At 38.7% G+C, this 19386-nt stretch overlaps 1 protein-coding gene across 1 annotated transcript in view; it reads left to right on the forward strand.

Annotated features, from left to right (window-relative positions):
• The window catches only part of SLC40A1 (solute carrier family 40 member 1), a 299923-nt gene that overhangs the window by 207656 nt on the left and 72881 nt on the right, over positions 1–19386 (forward strand). The window contains exon 7 of the mRNA XM_044304309.1: positions 15336–15998. Within this exon, the coding sequence (XP_044160244.1) occupies positions 15336–15998 (663 nt within the window). The remainder of the gene's footprint in view (positions 1–15335; positions 15999–19386) is intronic.

Consider the following 19386-nt stretch of genomic DNA (forward strand, 5'->3'; position numbering starts at 1 on the left):
TCTGTGTGGGTGCATACTCTGCTGTGTGTGAGAGACGCCGCCGGCCAGGGGGTGTGTTAGTGTATGACGTTATGACCACGTGATCGCAAACTTGCGAAAAATGCTTTAGTTTCGGGCCACAGTTAAGTGATGTAAGGGCAATTTCTTAGACACATTCTATTCCCTGGTCTGCAATGAATTTAGACAAAATAATAGAGACAAAAGTCTACAGTCAAATACAAATATTATAATAAAAAATGCAGACAAAGGAGGTGGAGTTGTGATCCAAAACAGAGAGGAATATCTCAAAGAAGCTCTCAATATATTATCCGATAAAAACTATTATCTACCTATTCAAAAGGACCCATCCATACAGGATAGGGAAGATTTTGGGAAACTCATCAAATCAGCAGAAAACATTTTAAACAAAAAGGAGAGAATATATTCTTGTAAAAGATGCAACACTCGCCACCTTCTACCACCTCCCTAAAATCCATAAAGATCTAAAAAATCCCCCCCGGGAGACCCATCATCTCCAGTGTCACCTCCCTCACTAGGAATCTTTCCCATTATATTGACATCCACCTCCACGTCCCTGATCTCACTACTTAAAAATATCAAATGGAAAGACAGTTGCCTTCTGCTCACTCTAGATGTGTCAGCACTCTACACCAACATATCCCATGACTTGGGATTGAAGTGTGCATCCACTTTTTTGAACAACGATCAAGAGATGCCTATACAACAGAGATCATTTGTCATCAAAGGGATGGAATTCATCTTAAAACACAATGTTTTCACATTCCAAGACCAAATCTATAGACAGACAAGGGGGACCGTGATGGGGACGCGTTTCACGCTGAGTTATGCTAACTTGTTCATGGGAGCTTTTGAAGAGACCCTCATTTACCAAACAAAATTCTGGACAGATAATATCATCTTTTTCAAAAGATACATTGATCTCCTTTTCATTTGGGATGGCGACCAAACAACAATTAAAAAAAATATTTCCCTCCTAAATACAAACAACTGGGGCATATCACTTATAGGAACGTATGATCCGGAAAATTTTTTTTGGGGGGGACCTAGAGATTTTCATACAAAATAAAGAAATCAAGACTCTCACATTTTTTTAAAAGGTAGACAGTAATAGCTATCTCGTTTCCGGAGCTCACATTACAGGAAATGGAAATACAACGTTCCTTTTAGCCAATATAAGCGCCTCCGTCGAAATTATACATTAGATACAGACTTTACACTACAACTTTACACTACAATGCGATACCCTCACATGCAGGTTTAATCAAAAAGGATACCCAAGAAACATCATCATGGGTGCCAGACAAAAAGCATCTGATCTTACCCAATCTTTATGTCTAGCCCCAGCAACAAAAAAGAGAAGGGAAACACCGAAATCAGTTCCTATGGGTACAATTTTTTAACAACATATAATCAGAACCATAAGGCCATCAAAGCGGCTAGGGAAAAACATTGGCACATTTTAAGAAGAGGCCCCATTTTGAGCCAAATCATTCCGATGAATCCCCGCTTCACATACAGAAGAACAAAAACCTTAAAAAATATTCTGGCACCCAGTAAATTAAGATCTATCACTCATCCCACCCGTGATCAGGATACTATGGCCCCTCAAGGCAGTTACAGATGTGGTCACCGGAGATGTTTATGCTGTACTAGCATCTACCAGAGGTCATCTTTCCAAAGCCGCTCAACTGGGGAATCCTTTCAGATCTCAGAACATCTAACCTGCAATTCTAACCACATAATATACCTGCTTGAGTGTCCATGTCGCCTACAATATGTAGGCCGCACTATTCAAACCCTACGCAACATATTCAATAAACATAGGTCAAACATCAAAAATAAATTTATGAAACATGGCGTTTCCAGACACGCAACTGAACAGCACAAGGGTAATGCAGTCGGAATCTCTGACACCTATAGAACAGATCCCAATTAATCTCCAGAAAGACATCCAGTACATCAGACGCAGAGAGATGTACTGGATTTTTAAATAAAATTTCCTCAATCCCTATGGCCTTAATGAGACATTTGAAATTTAATCTATGAAGTCCAAGTATCCAACGCTAGATATATAATAAACAATATGCCCCACAGAAATAAAAATTGAAATAATAATAAAACTAATGTACTAATAAAGATCATATTATTTAAATGTGCCCACTGAAAATGGCACATTTGAAACTACTCCAAATTTATATCTATATTTATATCCTATTTATTATATATCATATACTTTTAATATAAACATTTTTATCTTATATTCTTACCAACCAATGAGTAGCTTTTATATCGAATTTCATTTAAATAGTGCTATAGAATTTTATTCATATCACCCATTACTTTTATATGCATCCTATTTATTATTTATTAATTAATTATTTGATAACCTTTCATCTTTTTACCCCTCATTTATAGTAATTATGATTTTAGTATGTACTCCAAGCATATATAATATGTAGAGTTATCCTAAATCAACATATAGAGCTGTAAGCCGGTCTATTGAATCTTCTTGATATACCCGGGCAGAGCTCTTTTACATCACCTAACTGTGGCCCGAAACAAAAGCATTTCCATTGTCCTGGCAACGGACCATGTGACCGCAAGTTTGCGGTCACGTGGTCATGATGTCACACACTAACACACCCCTTGGCCGGCGGCGTCTCTCACACACAGCAGAGTATGCACCCACACAGAGACAGGAGCCCACGGTGATCGGCCTCTCTCCTTCTCCCCCTGCATTTTCACATGAGAGAGAGACGATCACCAGAGGATGCGCCTGCGTCCTGTCCCCTGTCCGATCATGTGACCTCCTGCAGTCACATGATGTATATGTGTAAACTACATTGAAATGTCTTTAAATGAAATAACTATCTAGGATGCTCGTTTTACAATGAGCCTGCACAGAATCATATGGGATCACACCATAAAGACATCTGTATAGACGAAACTGAGATTTGCTTAGAGTTTATCTGATGCCTGAGGTGACACCTGCAGGTAGCTCCGCCCCTAGGTGCGTGTTTTGGCGTTTTCTTGTTGTCTTTATGTTCTGTACCTATAAATATCTATTTGTCTATTGTTTTGAATGTAGTACTATGAAACCTGATGAAGGGGATGTTTCACTCCCCGAAACGCGTTGTTTCCATTAAAGAAGAATTATCATACTATTGAGACCGTTTCCATTGTTGACTTGCGCCGAAGCAGAATCTCTTTTATTGCCATATGGTTTTTGGAAGGCAGATTACACTGGGATAATTTTAAGCTGCCATGTCACATTTGAAGACCCCCTGATGCACCCCTAGAGTAGTAACTCTAGCAACTTTAGAAACTACGGGATAAGGTGGCAGTTTTGGTACTATTTTAGGGTACATATGATTATTGCTCTATATATTACACTATAGCTATTTTGGCACAGTTTTTATCTTTTGTTATTTACACTGTTCATATGACAGGTTAGATCATGTTGGGTTTTTATAGAGCAGATTGTTACGGATGCGGCGATACCTAATATGTATACTTTTATTTATGTATTTGTTTGTTTTACACCATAACAGCATTTTTTCATAAACTTTTTTCATTTAAAAAAATCATGTTTCAGTGTCTCCATATTCTGAGAGCCCTATTTTTTTTTTGGGGGGGGGGGGGTGATTGTCTATGGTAGGGTCTCATTTTTTGCGGGATGAGATGACAGTTTGATTGGTACTATTTTGGGGTGCGTATGACTTTTTGATCGCTTGGTATTACACTTTTTGTGATGTAAGGTGACCAAAAAATTGGATTTTTTTACGCAGTTTTTTTTTTGTGGGTTCATCTGAGGGGTTAGGTCATGTGATATTTTTATAGAGGAGGTCGTTACAGACATGGAAATACCTAATTTGTATACTTTTTTTTTATTTGTGTAAGTTTTGCACAATGATATCATTTTTGAAATAAAAAAAAAGAAAAATCATGTCTTAGTGTCTCCCTAGTCTGAGAGCCATAGTTTTTTCAGTTTTGGGGTGATTGTCTTAGGTAGGGTACGATTTTTGCAGAATGAGACAATAGTTTGATTGGCACTATTTTGTGGTGCATATAACTTTTTGATCACTTGCTATTAAATTTTTTGTGATGTAAGGTGACAAAAAATGGCTTATTTTACACCGTTTTTTTTTTCTTTTTTTAAATGACTGTTCACCTGAGGGGTTAGGTAATGTGATATTTTTTATAGAGGAAGTCGTTATGGACGTGGCACTGCCTAATATGTCTCCTTTTTTTTATTTTTTATTATTTTTTTTTTTTTACATTTAACACAATAAAAGCATTTTTGAAACAAAAAAAATTATGTTTTAGTGTCTCCATAGTCTGAGATCCCTATTTTATTTTTTTTATTTTTTTTGGGCGATTGTCTTAGGTAGGGGCTCCTTATTTGCAGGATAAGGTGATGATTAGATTGGTCTTCTTTTGGGGGGCATATGCCTTTTTGATCACTTGGTGTTGCACTTTTAGTGATGTAAGGTGACAGTTTTTTTTTTTTAGCACAGTTTTTATTTTATTTTTCTGACGGTGTTCACCTCAGGGGTTAGGTCATGTGATATTTTTATAGAGCCAGTCGATACGGACGCGCAAGCTCTCTCACAAGCTCTCCCGGAAGGCAGTCACGATGCCTAAGGAAGGTATCGGGCTACCTTCCCTGCCATCGGGTCCCCGTCACAGCAGCGCTGCTTCCTCCCTGCACGGACATCGCACTGACTGCAGCCATGCAGGAGTTAATGCGCCGGCATCGGTGAATTCACTGATGTTGGCGCATACAGCAAGGGTCTGGCTATCAGTGACTGCCGGACCCCTTGCAACTGATTGGTCGGGCGCACATGTAGCCCACTGGGCGTTAAGTCACGTCCAGTTGCACAGTACAGTTACGGCACTGGGAGTTAAGGGGTTAAAGAGGAACTGTCACCAGAAAATGCAATGCAATCTGAAAGCAACAAGTTTTAAATCGGGAAAAGCAGAGCAAATTGATAAATAGTTTTGTGGGAAAAAGATTTAGTAAAACATGTAATTTATATATTTATATATTAGCTTTTTCAACGTCCTGTGAATATTTATCTGTACAGAGGGAGGGGTTATGTGCGTTTCTACAGCTTATCTGCAGTCTTATTGCAGACTTTGTTGCGGATTTGATGAGGTTTTGCCGCAGATCTCACGCTTTCATTGAAAAGGGTGAAATCCACTGTTAAAACTGGAAACATAATTGACATGCTATTTATTTTAAAATCTATGCGGCAGGTCAATTTCTACACTTAAAAAAAATCTGCAAAGTGTATTTGAGTGTTCTGCCGTCAGGACTTTTTTTTCCGACTTGCAGAATGGAAACCAGGTGGATCCGTTATGCTTGCCAAAAAGACTTCTATTATGATCAAAACAGAATGCCTCTTAAAGGCTTCCGTTTTGCATTCCGTTTACAAATTCCGTTATATTCCGTTATAAACGGAATCTACAACAGAATGCCATAACGCAAGTGCGAACCTACCCTAACTGTAACATCTGGTGGAGGAGAGAAAATAGTATGCAATGTTTTTATAGGGATAAAGCTAGGCCAGTGAAGTATGAATACTACAGTGTACAAAAACATTTTAAACAATTGCATGCTTCCAACTCTGCAGCAGCATTTTGGTGAATGACCTTACCTGCTTCTTTCACCATGAATGTGCCCTGTGCAAAAAATTTGGTCTATAAACCTATGTGGTTTAAAATGTGAAGGAATTTAGTGGGCTGCAGAGCGCTCTGTCCACAACCCAGTTAAATACCTTTGGCGATCACTTGGAACATCGACTGCGAAAACATGCCTTCTCGTACAAAATCTGTGCTTTTTTGGCTGAATGGGCACATATTCCACAAACATTCTCTAAAATCTCGTCAGATACCTCCCCAGGAGAATAGAGGCTGTCATATGGCCAACCCCATATAATCACCTGTGTTTTTTTTTTAACTGTGCATATTTTTGTCTAACTAACTACATATGTATATAACATGAGACAAAAACAAGTACAATAAACATTAAATAAATAAGATTGGTGCAGAGGAAGTGAGGTCCACAAGTGCTTGAACTTTACAAAGGAAGGGAAAATTACACAGTAGGTAAAGCCAGAAGCTTCCACTATCGTAGTGTAGTGGAAGCAGGGTTTTTGTATGTTGTAGGCTTTTCTGAAGAGGGGTATTTCAGGTCACTTTTGAAGGAAGGTTTCAAAGGTGGGGAAGATTTTGAAGGTCATAAGGATTGGAAATTCCCTGCGAGAAATTACAGATTAGAAGATAATGCTGGAATGTATAGAGGGGGCGGGCTAGGGACTGTATTGTATGACAATTGTATTGTATGACATTGTTAGTATTTTGACCCCATTAAGGGGTTGTCTCATCTTGCAGTTACTAAGATGAGGCAAAGTCATACGGTTGCAAGCTGTTTAAGTAGCTGTTATTGTTCCTCTAAAGGGAACCTGTCATGTGGATATTTTATTATAATCTAACTAATTATATACAATCATTAACTACTAAAAAGTGCCTTAGATGTATTCACTTACTGGTGTGACAGATGGTTACCTCATAATATACACACAAAGATGCCACATGCCGCATGCTAATGAGCTTATTAGAGTCCAGCGTGATGTCATGGAGTCCAGTGTTTATTTAATTAACTTGTTAGGTAATAGGAATAGCTCACTTCTATGTGATACGGATCAGGTGCTCTAGTCCAAAGAAGCTGTATCACCCATACAGATAAAGGTTAAGAATAAAGAGAAAATTATGGACTGGCACTCTGTATGTGTGGATAAAAACAATCCTAAATGCAATATAAAGTGATCACGTACAATTTAATTAAAACAATAAGCAATAAAATACACAGTAAAATTCAATAAATGCAAATGTCACCTAGGGGTATATAAATAAATACATAGATAAATCGCAAGATATAACTAAAGGTCGGTGGTATGAAACAAAGCAAGCAAATAATACAATGATTCTTTGAAGAAATATTGTAGTCTGTTCCCTACTCCACAGACCTCTGTGGGAATAAAAGGAGGAAAATCCTGTCTGACTGCAGATAGTAGATCAATGTCCAAATTGTAGGAGCAATGTAATGCAGTTTTGTATTGTTTTGAACCCTGTATAGGGTCTTACCTTCTCCTTGGTCGAGGCAAAATATGTGGAAATACAGCCTTCCAGACCTGGATGTTGAAGGGAAATGTTCTTTTAGAACAACCGCTGCTGCGTTGATTATCTCTGGCTTGTTCGTACGGACGCCAGCATGTCACGTAGTCACGTCTCAAGCCGTAGTATGTGATTCACCGCTGAAGGTATCGCGGGACTTGATGCCGAGATTTCGGATGGAGAAAACTGTAACAGGGTTCAGAGCGCTCCAATCTTTCGGGAGATGACCGAAAAGATATGGTTCAAATTTTCTGCAGATATTTGTAAAGAGGCCTCTTTGTTGTCCAAAAGGGAGTAGTACGCTGTTTCACGCCAGACGCGTTTCGGGGACCTCTTACCCCTTCCTCAGTGGCAGCTACTCTCCCATCTTGGACTGGCTATTTATAGACCGCCCAGGTCTGTCCAAATTAATGGTATGGAGTCAGTAATCCAGGATTCGGCTTTGTTTCTGTAAGTGCAGCTTTTCATGCGTTTTTTTCAACTGCATCTGATCCTGCGTTTTTTTATTTCCTATATGCGTTTTCTTGGGAATATTGTATCTTGCAGTAAATGGTCACCACCCAAAAGAGATGATCATTATATCATGTTGCATTTAAGTGAAAATGAATAAATAACTCTAAAAACGTTTAAAATGTTAAGAAATAATAATAAAAATACTTAGACATCAATGGATAATAAAATCTGGAATATAAAATCAATATGGAGCACAGAAAAATGTCAATAGAGAAATAGTTATCAATATGATTTAATATTCAGGGATTTGATCTGTGATGATGATGGTAAGGAGGTACATGTCTGGCCCAGAGGGGGGGTCTCAGTGCTGATAGACAGCCTTGACATGAGACTCTCCATCGGGTGTCAGACATGCAGCTCAAAATCTACAGAAAGCCAAAGATCTCTAGTTCGGCATTTAAACCCATTGGAATGAGGCTGCCGAAATCAAAGATAAGTCTTGATTCAGCTCTAGACATTTTTTCAATATGTTTGCCTCCACGCCAATGTTGGTCGATTTTTTGTAGTGCCATAAAGGACATGCCTTTCGGGTTTTTATCATGAAATTCTTTAAAATGCTTTGATAACGCATGTTTCATATAGCCGTTCTTGATATTTCGCAGATGTTCACCTATTCTAACTTTAAGGGATCGTTTTGTCCTCCCAATATACTGCTTATTGCAGGGACATTGGATCAAATAGATCACGCTTGAGGTATTGCAATTGAGGAAGCTTCTTATAGTCATTGAAAAATTATTTTGGGTTGAAGTAACTTCTGTAATCTTTTTAGGGGGTTTGGTTATCTTACAACCTTGGCATTTGCCACATCTAAAGAACCCTTTTAGGTTAATCCAATTGTTTAAATGAGGGGAAATTTTATTGGATTTGTGTTTGATAGAAGGGGCAATTTTGAGTCCTAGATTTTGCGCTCTTGTATATATAATTTTCGGTTTAATAGGTATGAGTGGGCCTATTGTTTTATCTTGAGTTAACAAATTCCAATATTTGTTGATGATATGTTCAACTTGTTTATATTGTGTAGAAAAGGGCAATATCATCCTAAAGTCTATATTTTCTCCCCCTGTACTATTTTTATTATTATTCGCAAAAAAGGATTCTCTAGGTATCTCATTTGCCTTACAAAGTGCTCGTTCTAGCACGTATGTGGGATATTCTTTTTCAATAAATCTATTTTTAAGTGTCTCGGCTTCCTCTAAATATTGAGAGTTTTCAGTGCAGTTTCTTTTGATTCGACGAAATTGACCAAAAGGTACGTTCATCAACCAATGTGGCAAGTGGCAACTTGAATATAAAATATACCCATTCCTCGCTGTTGGTTTTTGGAATGTTCGACATATATATTTGTCTCCCTTTTTAGTAATATTTAGATCTAAAAATTCTGTCTCCAGTCTATTGATGTTAGCTGTAAAAGTCAAGTTATATGTATTGATATTAAGTTCAGAAATAAATGACTGTAGAGTAGTTTCATTACCCCTCCAGATCAGGATAACGTCATCAATATATCTCTGCCAGAGTACCAGGTTGCCCCCTCTAGATGGATCAATGAACAAACTCTCCCAATATGCTAGGAATAAATTTGCATAGCTAGGGGCAAACCTGGTACCCATGGCAGTTCCTGTTATCTGGAGGTAGTAGTTCTTCTTAAAATAGAAGAAGTTGTGTTCCAATATATGTCTCACTCCCTCTATTATAAATTTGAGTTGTTCTTCTTCTTTAAATTTATCTTTTTCTAATTGAATCTTCAAAGCATTGATACCTTGATCATGATTGATCACCGTGTACAATGATTGTATATCGAGAGTTGCTAAAATCCAATCATCTTCTACTGTCAATTTTTCTAAAATTTCTATAATTTGTGTGGTATCTTTTAAATATGACACTGTTTTTTTAACTAGCGGTTGAAGCCATGAATCAATATATTTGGACAGATTAGCCGTTAGAGAACCGATGCCAGATATTATGGGACGGCCAGGCGGGCTAACAGGGTCCTTATGCACCTTAGGTAGGCAATAAAGGACTGGAAGTCTGCCTGGCGTTCCCACAATAAAATCAAATTCTGCTTTTGTTAGGATCCCCAGGTGTAATCCTCTATTGCTATATTTCAGCAATTTTTCTTTAAAGGTCATAGTTGGGTCACCCTTAAGTATTTTATATGTGTTGGCATCAGATAAATGTCTCCAACACTCATTATTATAATCTTTAGTGTTCATGATCACTATAGCGCCCCCCTTATCTGCGGGCCGTATAGTGATCTCTTCTTTTTCTTGAAACTCTCTAATTGACAATATTTCTTTTCTTGATAAATTATTTTTATGGATACGTTTTTCCTTTAAATGTCTTAAATCTGTTTCAACACATTTTTGGAATCCAGATAGTTCCGGTCCTATTTCATTTCTGGGAAATTTTTTTGATTTATTTTTTAGATTTGTATGTGGAAATTCATTAGTTATTTGTATCTGTGGGACTACTGGATTTTTTAAAAAGTATTTTTTTAGGCAAAGATTCCTTATGAATTTTTGTATGCCAATGTAAGTGTCAAACTTGTTTAATTTTGCAGATGGGGCAAATTTAAGTCCTTTATTAAGAAGTGACGTTTGTGCTTGGGTGAGGTTTACATTACTCAAATTGATAATATTATTTTGTTCATTTAGTTCAGGCAGACTTCCAGTCCTTTATTGCCTACCTAAGGTGCATAAGGACCCTGTTAGCCCGCCTGGCCGTCCCATAATATCTGGCATCGGTTCTCTAACGGCTAATCTGTCCAAATATATTGATTCATGGCTTCAACCGCTAGTTAAAAAAACAGTGTCATATTTAAAAGATACCACACAAATTATAGAAATTTTAGAAAAATTGACAGTAGAAGATGATTGGATTTTAGCAACTCTCGATATACAATCATTGTACACGGTGATCAATCATGATCAAGGTATCAATGCTTTGAAGATTCAATTAGAAAAAGATAAATTTAAAGAAGAACAACTCAAATTTATAATAGAGGGAGTGAGACATATATTGGAACACAACTTCTTCTATTTTGAGAAGAACTACTACCTCCAGATAACAGGAACTGCCATGGGTACCAGGTTTGCCCCTAGCTATGCAAATTTATTCCTAGCATATTGGGAGAGTTTGTTCATTGATCCATCTAGAGGGGGCAACCTGGTACTCTGGCAGAGATATATTGATGACGTTATCCTGATCTGGAGGGGTAATGAAACTACTCTACAGTCATTTATTTCTGAACTTAATATCAATACATATAACTTGACTTTTACAGCTAACATCAATAGACTGGAGACAGAATTTTTAGATCTAAATATTACTAAAAAGGGAGACAAATATATATGTCGAACATTCCAAAAACCAACAGCGAGGAATGGGTATATTTTATATTCAAGTTGCCACTTGCCACATTGGTTGATGAACGTACCTTTTGGTCAATTTCGTCGAATCAAAAGAAACTGCACTGAAAACTCTCAATATTTAGAGGAAGCCGAGACACTTAAAAATAGATTTATTGAAAAAGAATATCCCACATACGTGCTAGAACGAGCACTTTGTAAGGCAAATGAGATACCTAGAGAATCCTTTTTTGCGAATAATAATAAAAATAGTACAGGGGGAGAAAATATAGACTTTAGGATGATATTGCCCTTTTCTACACAATATAAACAAGTTGAACATATCATCAACAAATATTGGAATTTGTTAACTCAAGATAAAACAATAGGCCCACTCATACCTATTAAACCGAAAATTATATATACAAGAGCGCAAAATCTAGGACTCAAAATTGCCCCTTCTATCAAACACAAATCCAATAAAATTTCCCCTCATTTAAACAATTGGATTAACCTAAAAGGGTTCTTTAGATGTGGCAAATGCCAAGGTTGTAAGATAACCAAACCCCCTAAAAAGATTACAGAAGTTACTTCAACCCAAAATAATTTTTCAATGACTATAAGAAGCTTCCTCAATTGCAATACCTCAAGCGTGATCTATTTGATCCAATGTCCCTGCAATAAGCAGTATATTGGGAGGACAAAACGATCCCTTAAAGTTAGAATAGGTGAACATCTGCGAAATATCAAGAACGGCTATATGAAACATGCGTTATCAAAGAATTTCATGATAAAAACCCGAAAGGCATGTCCTTTATGGCACTACAAAAAATCGACCAACATTGGCGTGGAGGCAAACATATTGAAAAAATGTCTAGAGCTGAATCAAGACTTATCTTTGATTTCGGCAGCCTCATTCCAATGGGTTTAAATGCCGAACTAGAGATCTTTGGCTTTCTGTAGATTTTGAGCTGCATGTCTGACACCCGATGGAGAGTCTCATGTCGAGGCTGTCTATCAGCACTGAGACCCCCCCTCTGGGCCAGACATGTACCTCCTTACCATCATCATCACAGATCAAATCCCTGAATATTAAATCATATTGATAACTATTTCTCTATTGACATTTTTCTGTGCTCCATATTGATTTTATATTCCAGATTTTATTATCCATTGATGTCTAAGTATTTTTATTATTATTTCTTAACATTTTAAACGTTTTTAGAGTTATTTATTCATTTTCACTTAAATGCAACATGATATAATGATCATCTCTTTTGGGTGGTGACCATTTACTGCAAGATACAATATTCCCAAGAAAACGCATATAGGAAATAAAAAAACGCAGGATCAGATGCAGTTGAAAAAAACGCATGAAAAGCTGCACTTACAGAAACAAAGCCGAATCCTGGATTACTGACTCCATACCATTAATTTGGACAGACCTGGGCGGTCTATAAATAGCCAGTCCAAGATGGGAGAGTAGCTGCCACTGAGGAAGGGGTAAGAGGTCCCCGAAACGCGTCTGGCGTGAAACAGCGTACTACTCCCTTTTGGACAACAAAGAGGCCTCTTTACAAATATCTGCAGAAAATTTGAACCATATCTTTTCGGTCATCTCCCGAAAGATTGGAGCGCTCTGAACCCTGTTACAGTTTTCTCCATCCGAAATCTCGGCATCAAGTCCCGCGATACCTTCAGCGGTGAATCACATACTACGGCTTGAGACGTGACTACGTGACATGCTGGCGTCCGTACGAACAAGCCAGAGATAATCAACGCAGCAGCGGTTGTTCTAAAAGAACATTTCCCTTCAACATCCAGGTCTGGAAGGCTGTATTTCCACATATTTTGCCTCGACCAAGGAGAAGGTAAGACCCTATACAGGGTTCAAAACAATACAAAACTGCATTACATTGCTCCTACAATTTGGACATTGATCTACTATCTGCAGTCAGACAGGATTTTCCTCCTTTTATTCCCACAGAGGTCTGTGGAGTAGGGAACAGACTACAATATTTCTTCAAAGAATCATTGTATTATTTGCTTGCTTTGTTTCATACCACCGACCTTTAGTTATATCTTGCGATTTATCTATGTATTTATTTATATACCCCTAGGTGACATTTGCATTTATTGAATTTTACTGTGTATTTTATTGCTTATTGTTTTAATTAAATTGTACGTGATCACTTTATATTGCATTTAGGATTGTTTTTATCCACACATACAGAGTGCCAGTCCATAATTTTCTCTTTATTCTTAACCTTTATTTAATTAACAGCTATAGCCACTCCCCTGCCCACCTGCTGGTGATTCATATGGAAAATAACGGTCAATCAGCAGTAGGTAGGCGGGAAGAGTGAGGAGCTCATGAATATTCAGGACTCATCATTATGAGCTGGAGCTTTTCAATACAAGATGTTGGCAGATTGACTGGGTCAATTAAAAAGTGACCCAGCATTTTGCTAAAAGAATCAGTCACTTATTTATGTTGCTCTTAGTTAGGACACCATAAAACTGGTGACAGGTTCCCTTTAAGAACCGTGCCAATTTCATTTTTGCATTTTCATTTTTTCTTCCCTGCCTTCCGAGACTCTTTTGAGGGCTTATTTTTTGTAGAACAAATTGTATTCCGTTTCACTTACTTTATTTTGTATTGAAAAATGTGCTAAAATGACATGACAATCTTAATCTACTGGTCAGTACATTGTGGCAATACCAAATTTATATAGTATTTGGTTTTACGGCTTTAAAAAAAAAACTTTGAAAAAATAAATTTATTTGCATCTCCATATTCTGTGTATATGTCTGCAGCAAGAACAAATCTGTTCCGTGAATCAATATAGATTAGATCAATGTCCATCTTCCTTTTAAAAATGGACTTTTATTTTTTTTATGTTATGGCATTCACTGCGCAAGAATTTTTTTTATATTTTAATACTTCAGGCATTTTTGGATGTGGCAGTACCAATTATGGGTAGTTTTTATTGTTTATTTTTATATGTTACCTTGGGAAAGGGGGTGATTTGAATTTTTATGTTTGTTTTTCTGTTTGAACAGTGTTTCACTGTAAGTTTTAGTCCCCATAGGGAACTTGAGTATACAATCCTCTGATCACTTGTACAATAGACTGCAAAAAAATGCTATTGTAGTCTATGGGAATGAAATTTTTTTTTTTTACAGACGGCCTGTCAAGCCTCCAAGCTGCCATAACAACTGATCAGAGCCTCACTATTTAGTGCTCAGATGATGCAGTCACTATTGACCTGAGGATTTAAATGGCAGATTGGAGTTATCTCTGCGTTTGGTTGTTGGAGCCAGGTGCCAACTGATGACCCTGCTCCATACACCTCTCGTACCCTGCTGACATACTATTAAATTAGTGGTCAAAATGGTGTTAAACTGAATTCACTGCTCAATGGATACCCAATAAAGGAATTGGCAGTGGTGGAACAAGGGGAAAAGTCGATTAACTAGGGATCAGAGTTTAGGTTAGATTAGAGGGGAGAAAGATTAAGGGGAAGCCACAGGATGTTGGGGGGGAGTAATATGCACTAATATTTAATAATACACTAATATGTAATAATGCTAATACTAATGCACTAATATTTAATAATGCAATAATATATAGTAATATGCAGTCAATGAGGGGTATTAGTATTTTGTTGACCTGTGACTTGCGGTTTAGGAAAGAGTTGATTTGAGAAATGTTTTTGAGGTGGAGGTGGTAAAGGCTTAGATGTGCAATTTGTAAGACAAGGCTGAATGAAAGGTTATTCCAAGGCAGCAGACTTGTGAAACAGTAGAAAGCAGGATATATTTGAGTAGGGGTCTCAGGATAGAGTCTCAAAAGAGAGGGGGTTAAACGAGGAAGCTTGCGAGTGGGAGAAAGTAAATATTGTGTTAGTGAGGTACAAGGAGATCCAGGAAAAGGCCACGTCTTGACCAATTATTTGGTGCAATTGGCTTGGTGGAGTATGGCCTCCAAAATGACTGACAGTGATTGCAAATTAAAGATGTCTCATGAAGACATGCCCTGGTAAAGTTAAAGTTTATCATTTTGTGGAAGCTGTAATGTAAGCCTTTTGTAAATAAATATATTTTCCAATTTTTTTAAGTCCATATTTTGCTTATTTTTATAATGTGTTATATTTATGTTATATGGCCCAAAACCCTTTTCTGTAATGGGGATTCATAATTTTAGATTTCTTTTAATCATGCTTATTTTTCTTTGTATATGTCTGCAGCAAGAATAACATTTGTTTATTTTAAAAGTTATAGATGCAAACTCCAACAACAGTGAAAAACCTACTGAAGATGTTCAACTCATGGGAGAGAAAAGTGTTGTGGCAACTGGAACTTCAGAAACGTCTATATGTAGTAAAAAAATTGCAGAGCCTTTTCGCACATTCCGAGACGGATGGGTTGCATACTACAACCAATCAGTGTTTTGGGCTGGCATGGGTCTTGCTTTCCTTTACATGACTGTCCTTGGCTTTGACTGTATCACCACTGGGTATGCTTACACACAAGGACTAAGTGGCTCTCTTCTCAGTATCCTTATGGGTGCATCTGCCATTTCTGGAATTATTGGAACTGTGGCATTTACCTGGCTAAGGAAAAGATGTGGTCTAATTCGTACTGGATTCATTTCAGGCATAGCTCAAGTCAGCAGCCTTGCCCTATGTGTGGTCTCAGTCTTTATGCCTGGAAGTCCATTGGATCTTACTGTTTCTCCATTTCAAGACATTGGTACTCGCTTTCTTGAAGGAGAGTCCTTACCTACAGTATCTCCAGGTGGTGTTCTCCATGAGTCCTTCACAATCGGCATACAAAATATCTGGAATAACTCCAGCTCAGCAACCAGTAAACCAGATGTTTCAAGTCCATTGACCTCAGTCAGTTTTCTTTTTGCTGGAGTTATTGCAGCTAGAGTTGGTAAGTTCAATTGGCTGTAATTTTTTAAACTAAAATTCACATTTTAAATGAGATTTCTTGGTTTTAGTCAAAGGTATATACAGACCAAAGCATCCTTTGTAGTAGTATTAAGATTAATTATAGGTTGTATTGGTGCTTGTATTTTACATTTTATCAATTCACACTTTTCAGTCTACTATATAACTAAACTGTTAAGTATTTGATCTTAAGATTAATTGCTTATTTGGTGTACATCCTTATGTTAGATTTCCATCAGTGATTTTAAGCCAAAACCAGGTGCGGCTCTAAACACAGAACAGGATCAGATCTTTCCCTTATGTCTGTGAAGGCTCGACTTCTGGTTTTGGCTCACAATCATTGATTGAAAGCACTGACCAAACACTGAAATGTGAATGAAGCTTTTCATGTGGAAACCACTCTTAGCCTTGCATATTTTTGAAGAATCTTATTCTATCACCTGTAACTTGAACGTCCTAAGGAAGTTTTCTGTGATTTTTATATTTATGGCCTATCAATATCAGATCGACAAGGGTCTGACACCCAGAAATAAACACTAGAACTACACAGCTCTGTCCATTACATTAAAGGGTGTCTGTCATCAGAAAAATGGGTATTAACCTGGCTGACATTAGCGATGTGCTAATGTCAGCTAAACATAACTATATTAGTCCCATGTCACTATGTGCCACCATTATTTAGAAAAACGAACTTTTATAATATACAAATGAGCCTCTAGGAGCAGGGGGGTGTTGCACCTGCTCCTAGAGGCTCTGTTCGCTTACCTCTTTCCACGCCCTTCTACACTTGATTGACGGGCCCAGGGCAGAGTTGGTTTCCGGTCTGCTGGGGAAATCTCTCGCCAGCGCAGGCGCAGTGAGGAAAGGACGTTTGCCGGGAGCCGGCTTCCTCACTGTGACGTATTCATCACAGCTGCATTGAGGAAGCCAGCTGTCGGCGAATGTCCTTCCTTTACTGCGCCTGTGCCGAATACTGAACGGGACGGCACAGGCGTCAGATTTCCCCGGCAGACAGGAGACCAATGCTGCCCTGGCCCTGTCAATCAAGTGTAGAAGGGCGTGGAAAGAGGTAAGCGAACAAATCCTTTAAGAGCAGGTGCAATGCCCCTCCTGCTCCTAGAGGCTCATTTGCATATTATAAAAGTTTGTTTTTCTAAATAACGGTAGCACATAGTGACATGGGACAAATAGTTATCTTCAGCTGACATTAGCACATCGCTAATGTGAGCCAGGTTAATGCCCATTTTTCTGATGACAGAAACCCTTTAAAGGGGTATTCTTATCTCGCTTATTCGTCCTTCCCTGCAGTCACTCTGCTGTTCACTTCCTGTTTTTTCTGCTGCTAAGGCTGGGCGGGCTTAGGCAGCTAGAGTGAAGACCAGCCACGCCTCCTTATGACATCACACTGAGAACTGAGTCCTGCGTGCTAGTTCATGTGAAGACTATGAGTCATCAGTCTGGCTGAGTCCTGCGTGCTAGTTCATGTGAAGACTATGAGTCATCAGTCTGGCAGCCTGCAGTGTCTGAGGCCCCTCCCACTGCTGGGGAATCATCAGAGAGCTGTGATAAGTGAGCTCAGTGTACAGTAACATGTGGCTGTTCTGCAGTTTTACACACAATATCTATCTGATCTCTTACAAACCCATTCTGTGCATCAAAAACTATAATTCCATATTATACATTAGCCCAAAAGCTTGACCAACCCCCACCACCAGCTCCGATGTAGATTTGTTTTCATTTCAGCTGTACTCCAGTTGTGTATAAACCTTATACTATGTATCTTTATAGATGCATATACAGCTCAGCTACATGTGTCTTCTCCAGTCCCCTAACATCTCTTTGGCTGAATGGCTTCCTATACAGCCCTGGTACATCTTTATTCTACTCCCCCACTAGCACAGTGTCTGAAAAGCTTCATATACAGCTCTGCTACATCTGTCTGTTTATCTCTTCAACCAGCATTGTGTCAGAACAGCTGCATATTCAGCTCTGCTACATCTGTTTCTCTTTCACCAACATTGATGCTGACCTGCCACATATACAGCTCTGCTACATCTGTTTCTCTCTTCAAGCAGCACTGTATCAGAACAGCCGCATATTCAGCGCTGCTACATCTGTTTCTCTTTCACCAGCATTGATGCTGACCTTCCACATATACAGCTCTGTTACATCTGTTTTTGTCTTCAACCAGCACTGTCAGAACAGCCGCATATTCAGCTATGCTACATCTGTTTCTCTTTCACCAGCATTGATGCTGACCTGCCACATATAGTTGCCCCCTTTGTCCATCCATTCCATACAGTTGCCCCATGTCCCTACATTCCATATAGTTGCCCCCTGTGTCCATCAATTTCATATAGTTGCCCCCTGTGTCCCTACATTCCATATAGTTGCCCCTGTGTCCATCCATTCCATACAGTTGCCCCCTGTGTCCCTACATTCCATACAGTTGCCCCCTGTGTCCCTACATTCCATACAGTTGCCCCCTGTGTCCATCCATTTCATAAAGTTGCCCCTTGTCCCTACATTCCATACAGTTGCCCCCTGAGTCCATCAATTTCGAAGTTGCCCCCTGTGTCCCTATATTCCATATAGTTTCCCCCTGTGTCCCTACATTCTATACAGTTGCCCCCTGTGTCCATCAATTTCATACAGTTGCCCCCTGTGTCCCTATATTCCATATAGTTGCCCCCTGTGTCCCTATATTCCATATAGTTGCCCCCTGTGTCCCTATATTCCATATAGTTTCCCCCTGTGTCCCTATATTTCATACAGTTGCCCCCTGTGTCCCTATATTCCATATAGTTTCCCCCTGTGTCCCTATATTCCATATAGTTTCCCCCTGTGTCCCTATATTCCATATAGTTGCCCCCTGTGTCCCTACATTCCATACAGTTGCCCCGTGTCCCTACATTCCATACAGTTGCGCCCTGTGTCCCTACATTCCATACAGTTGCGCCCCGTGTCCCTACATTCCATACAGTTGCGCCCCGTGTCCCTACATTCCATACAGTTGCGCCCCATGTCCCTACATTCCATATAGTTGCCCCCGTGTCCATATATTCCATATAGTTGCCCCCTGTGTCCATATATTCCATATAGTTGCCCCCTGTGTCCATATATTCCAGTAGTTTAGTCTGATCTACTAATACACCCAGATCCTTCTCAACAAGTGGCTCTTCCAGTATAATCTCACCCCCAGGACATATTCTGCATGCAGATTATTAGCCCCCAAGTGCATGACTTTGCATTTTTCAATTTTGAACCTCATTTGTTAGTCCAAGTCAGATTGTAACTTATTAACATCTTCCATAGACTGTACCGTTTTGCAAAGTTTGGTGTCCTCTGCAAAAATAGAAACAGCACTATTA

Source organism: Bufo gargarizans, chromosome 8, assembly GCF_014858855.1.
Source record: "Bufo gargarizans isolate SCDJY-AF-19 chromosome 8, ASM1485885v1, whole genome shotgun sequence".
Classification (NCBI taxonomy): Eukaryota; Metazoa; Chordata; class Amphibia; order Anura; family Bufonidae; genus Bufo; species Bufo gargarizans.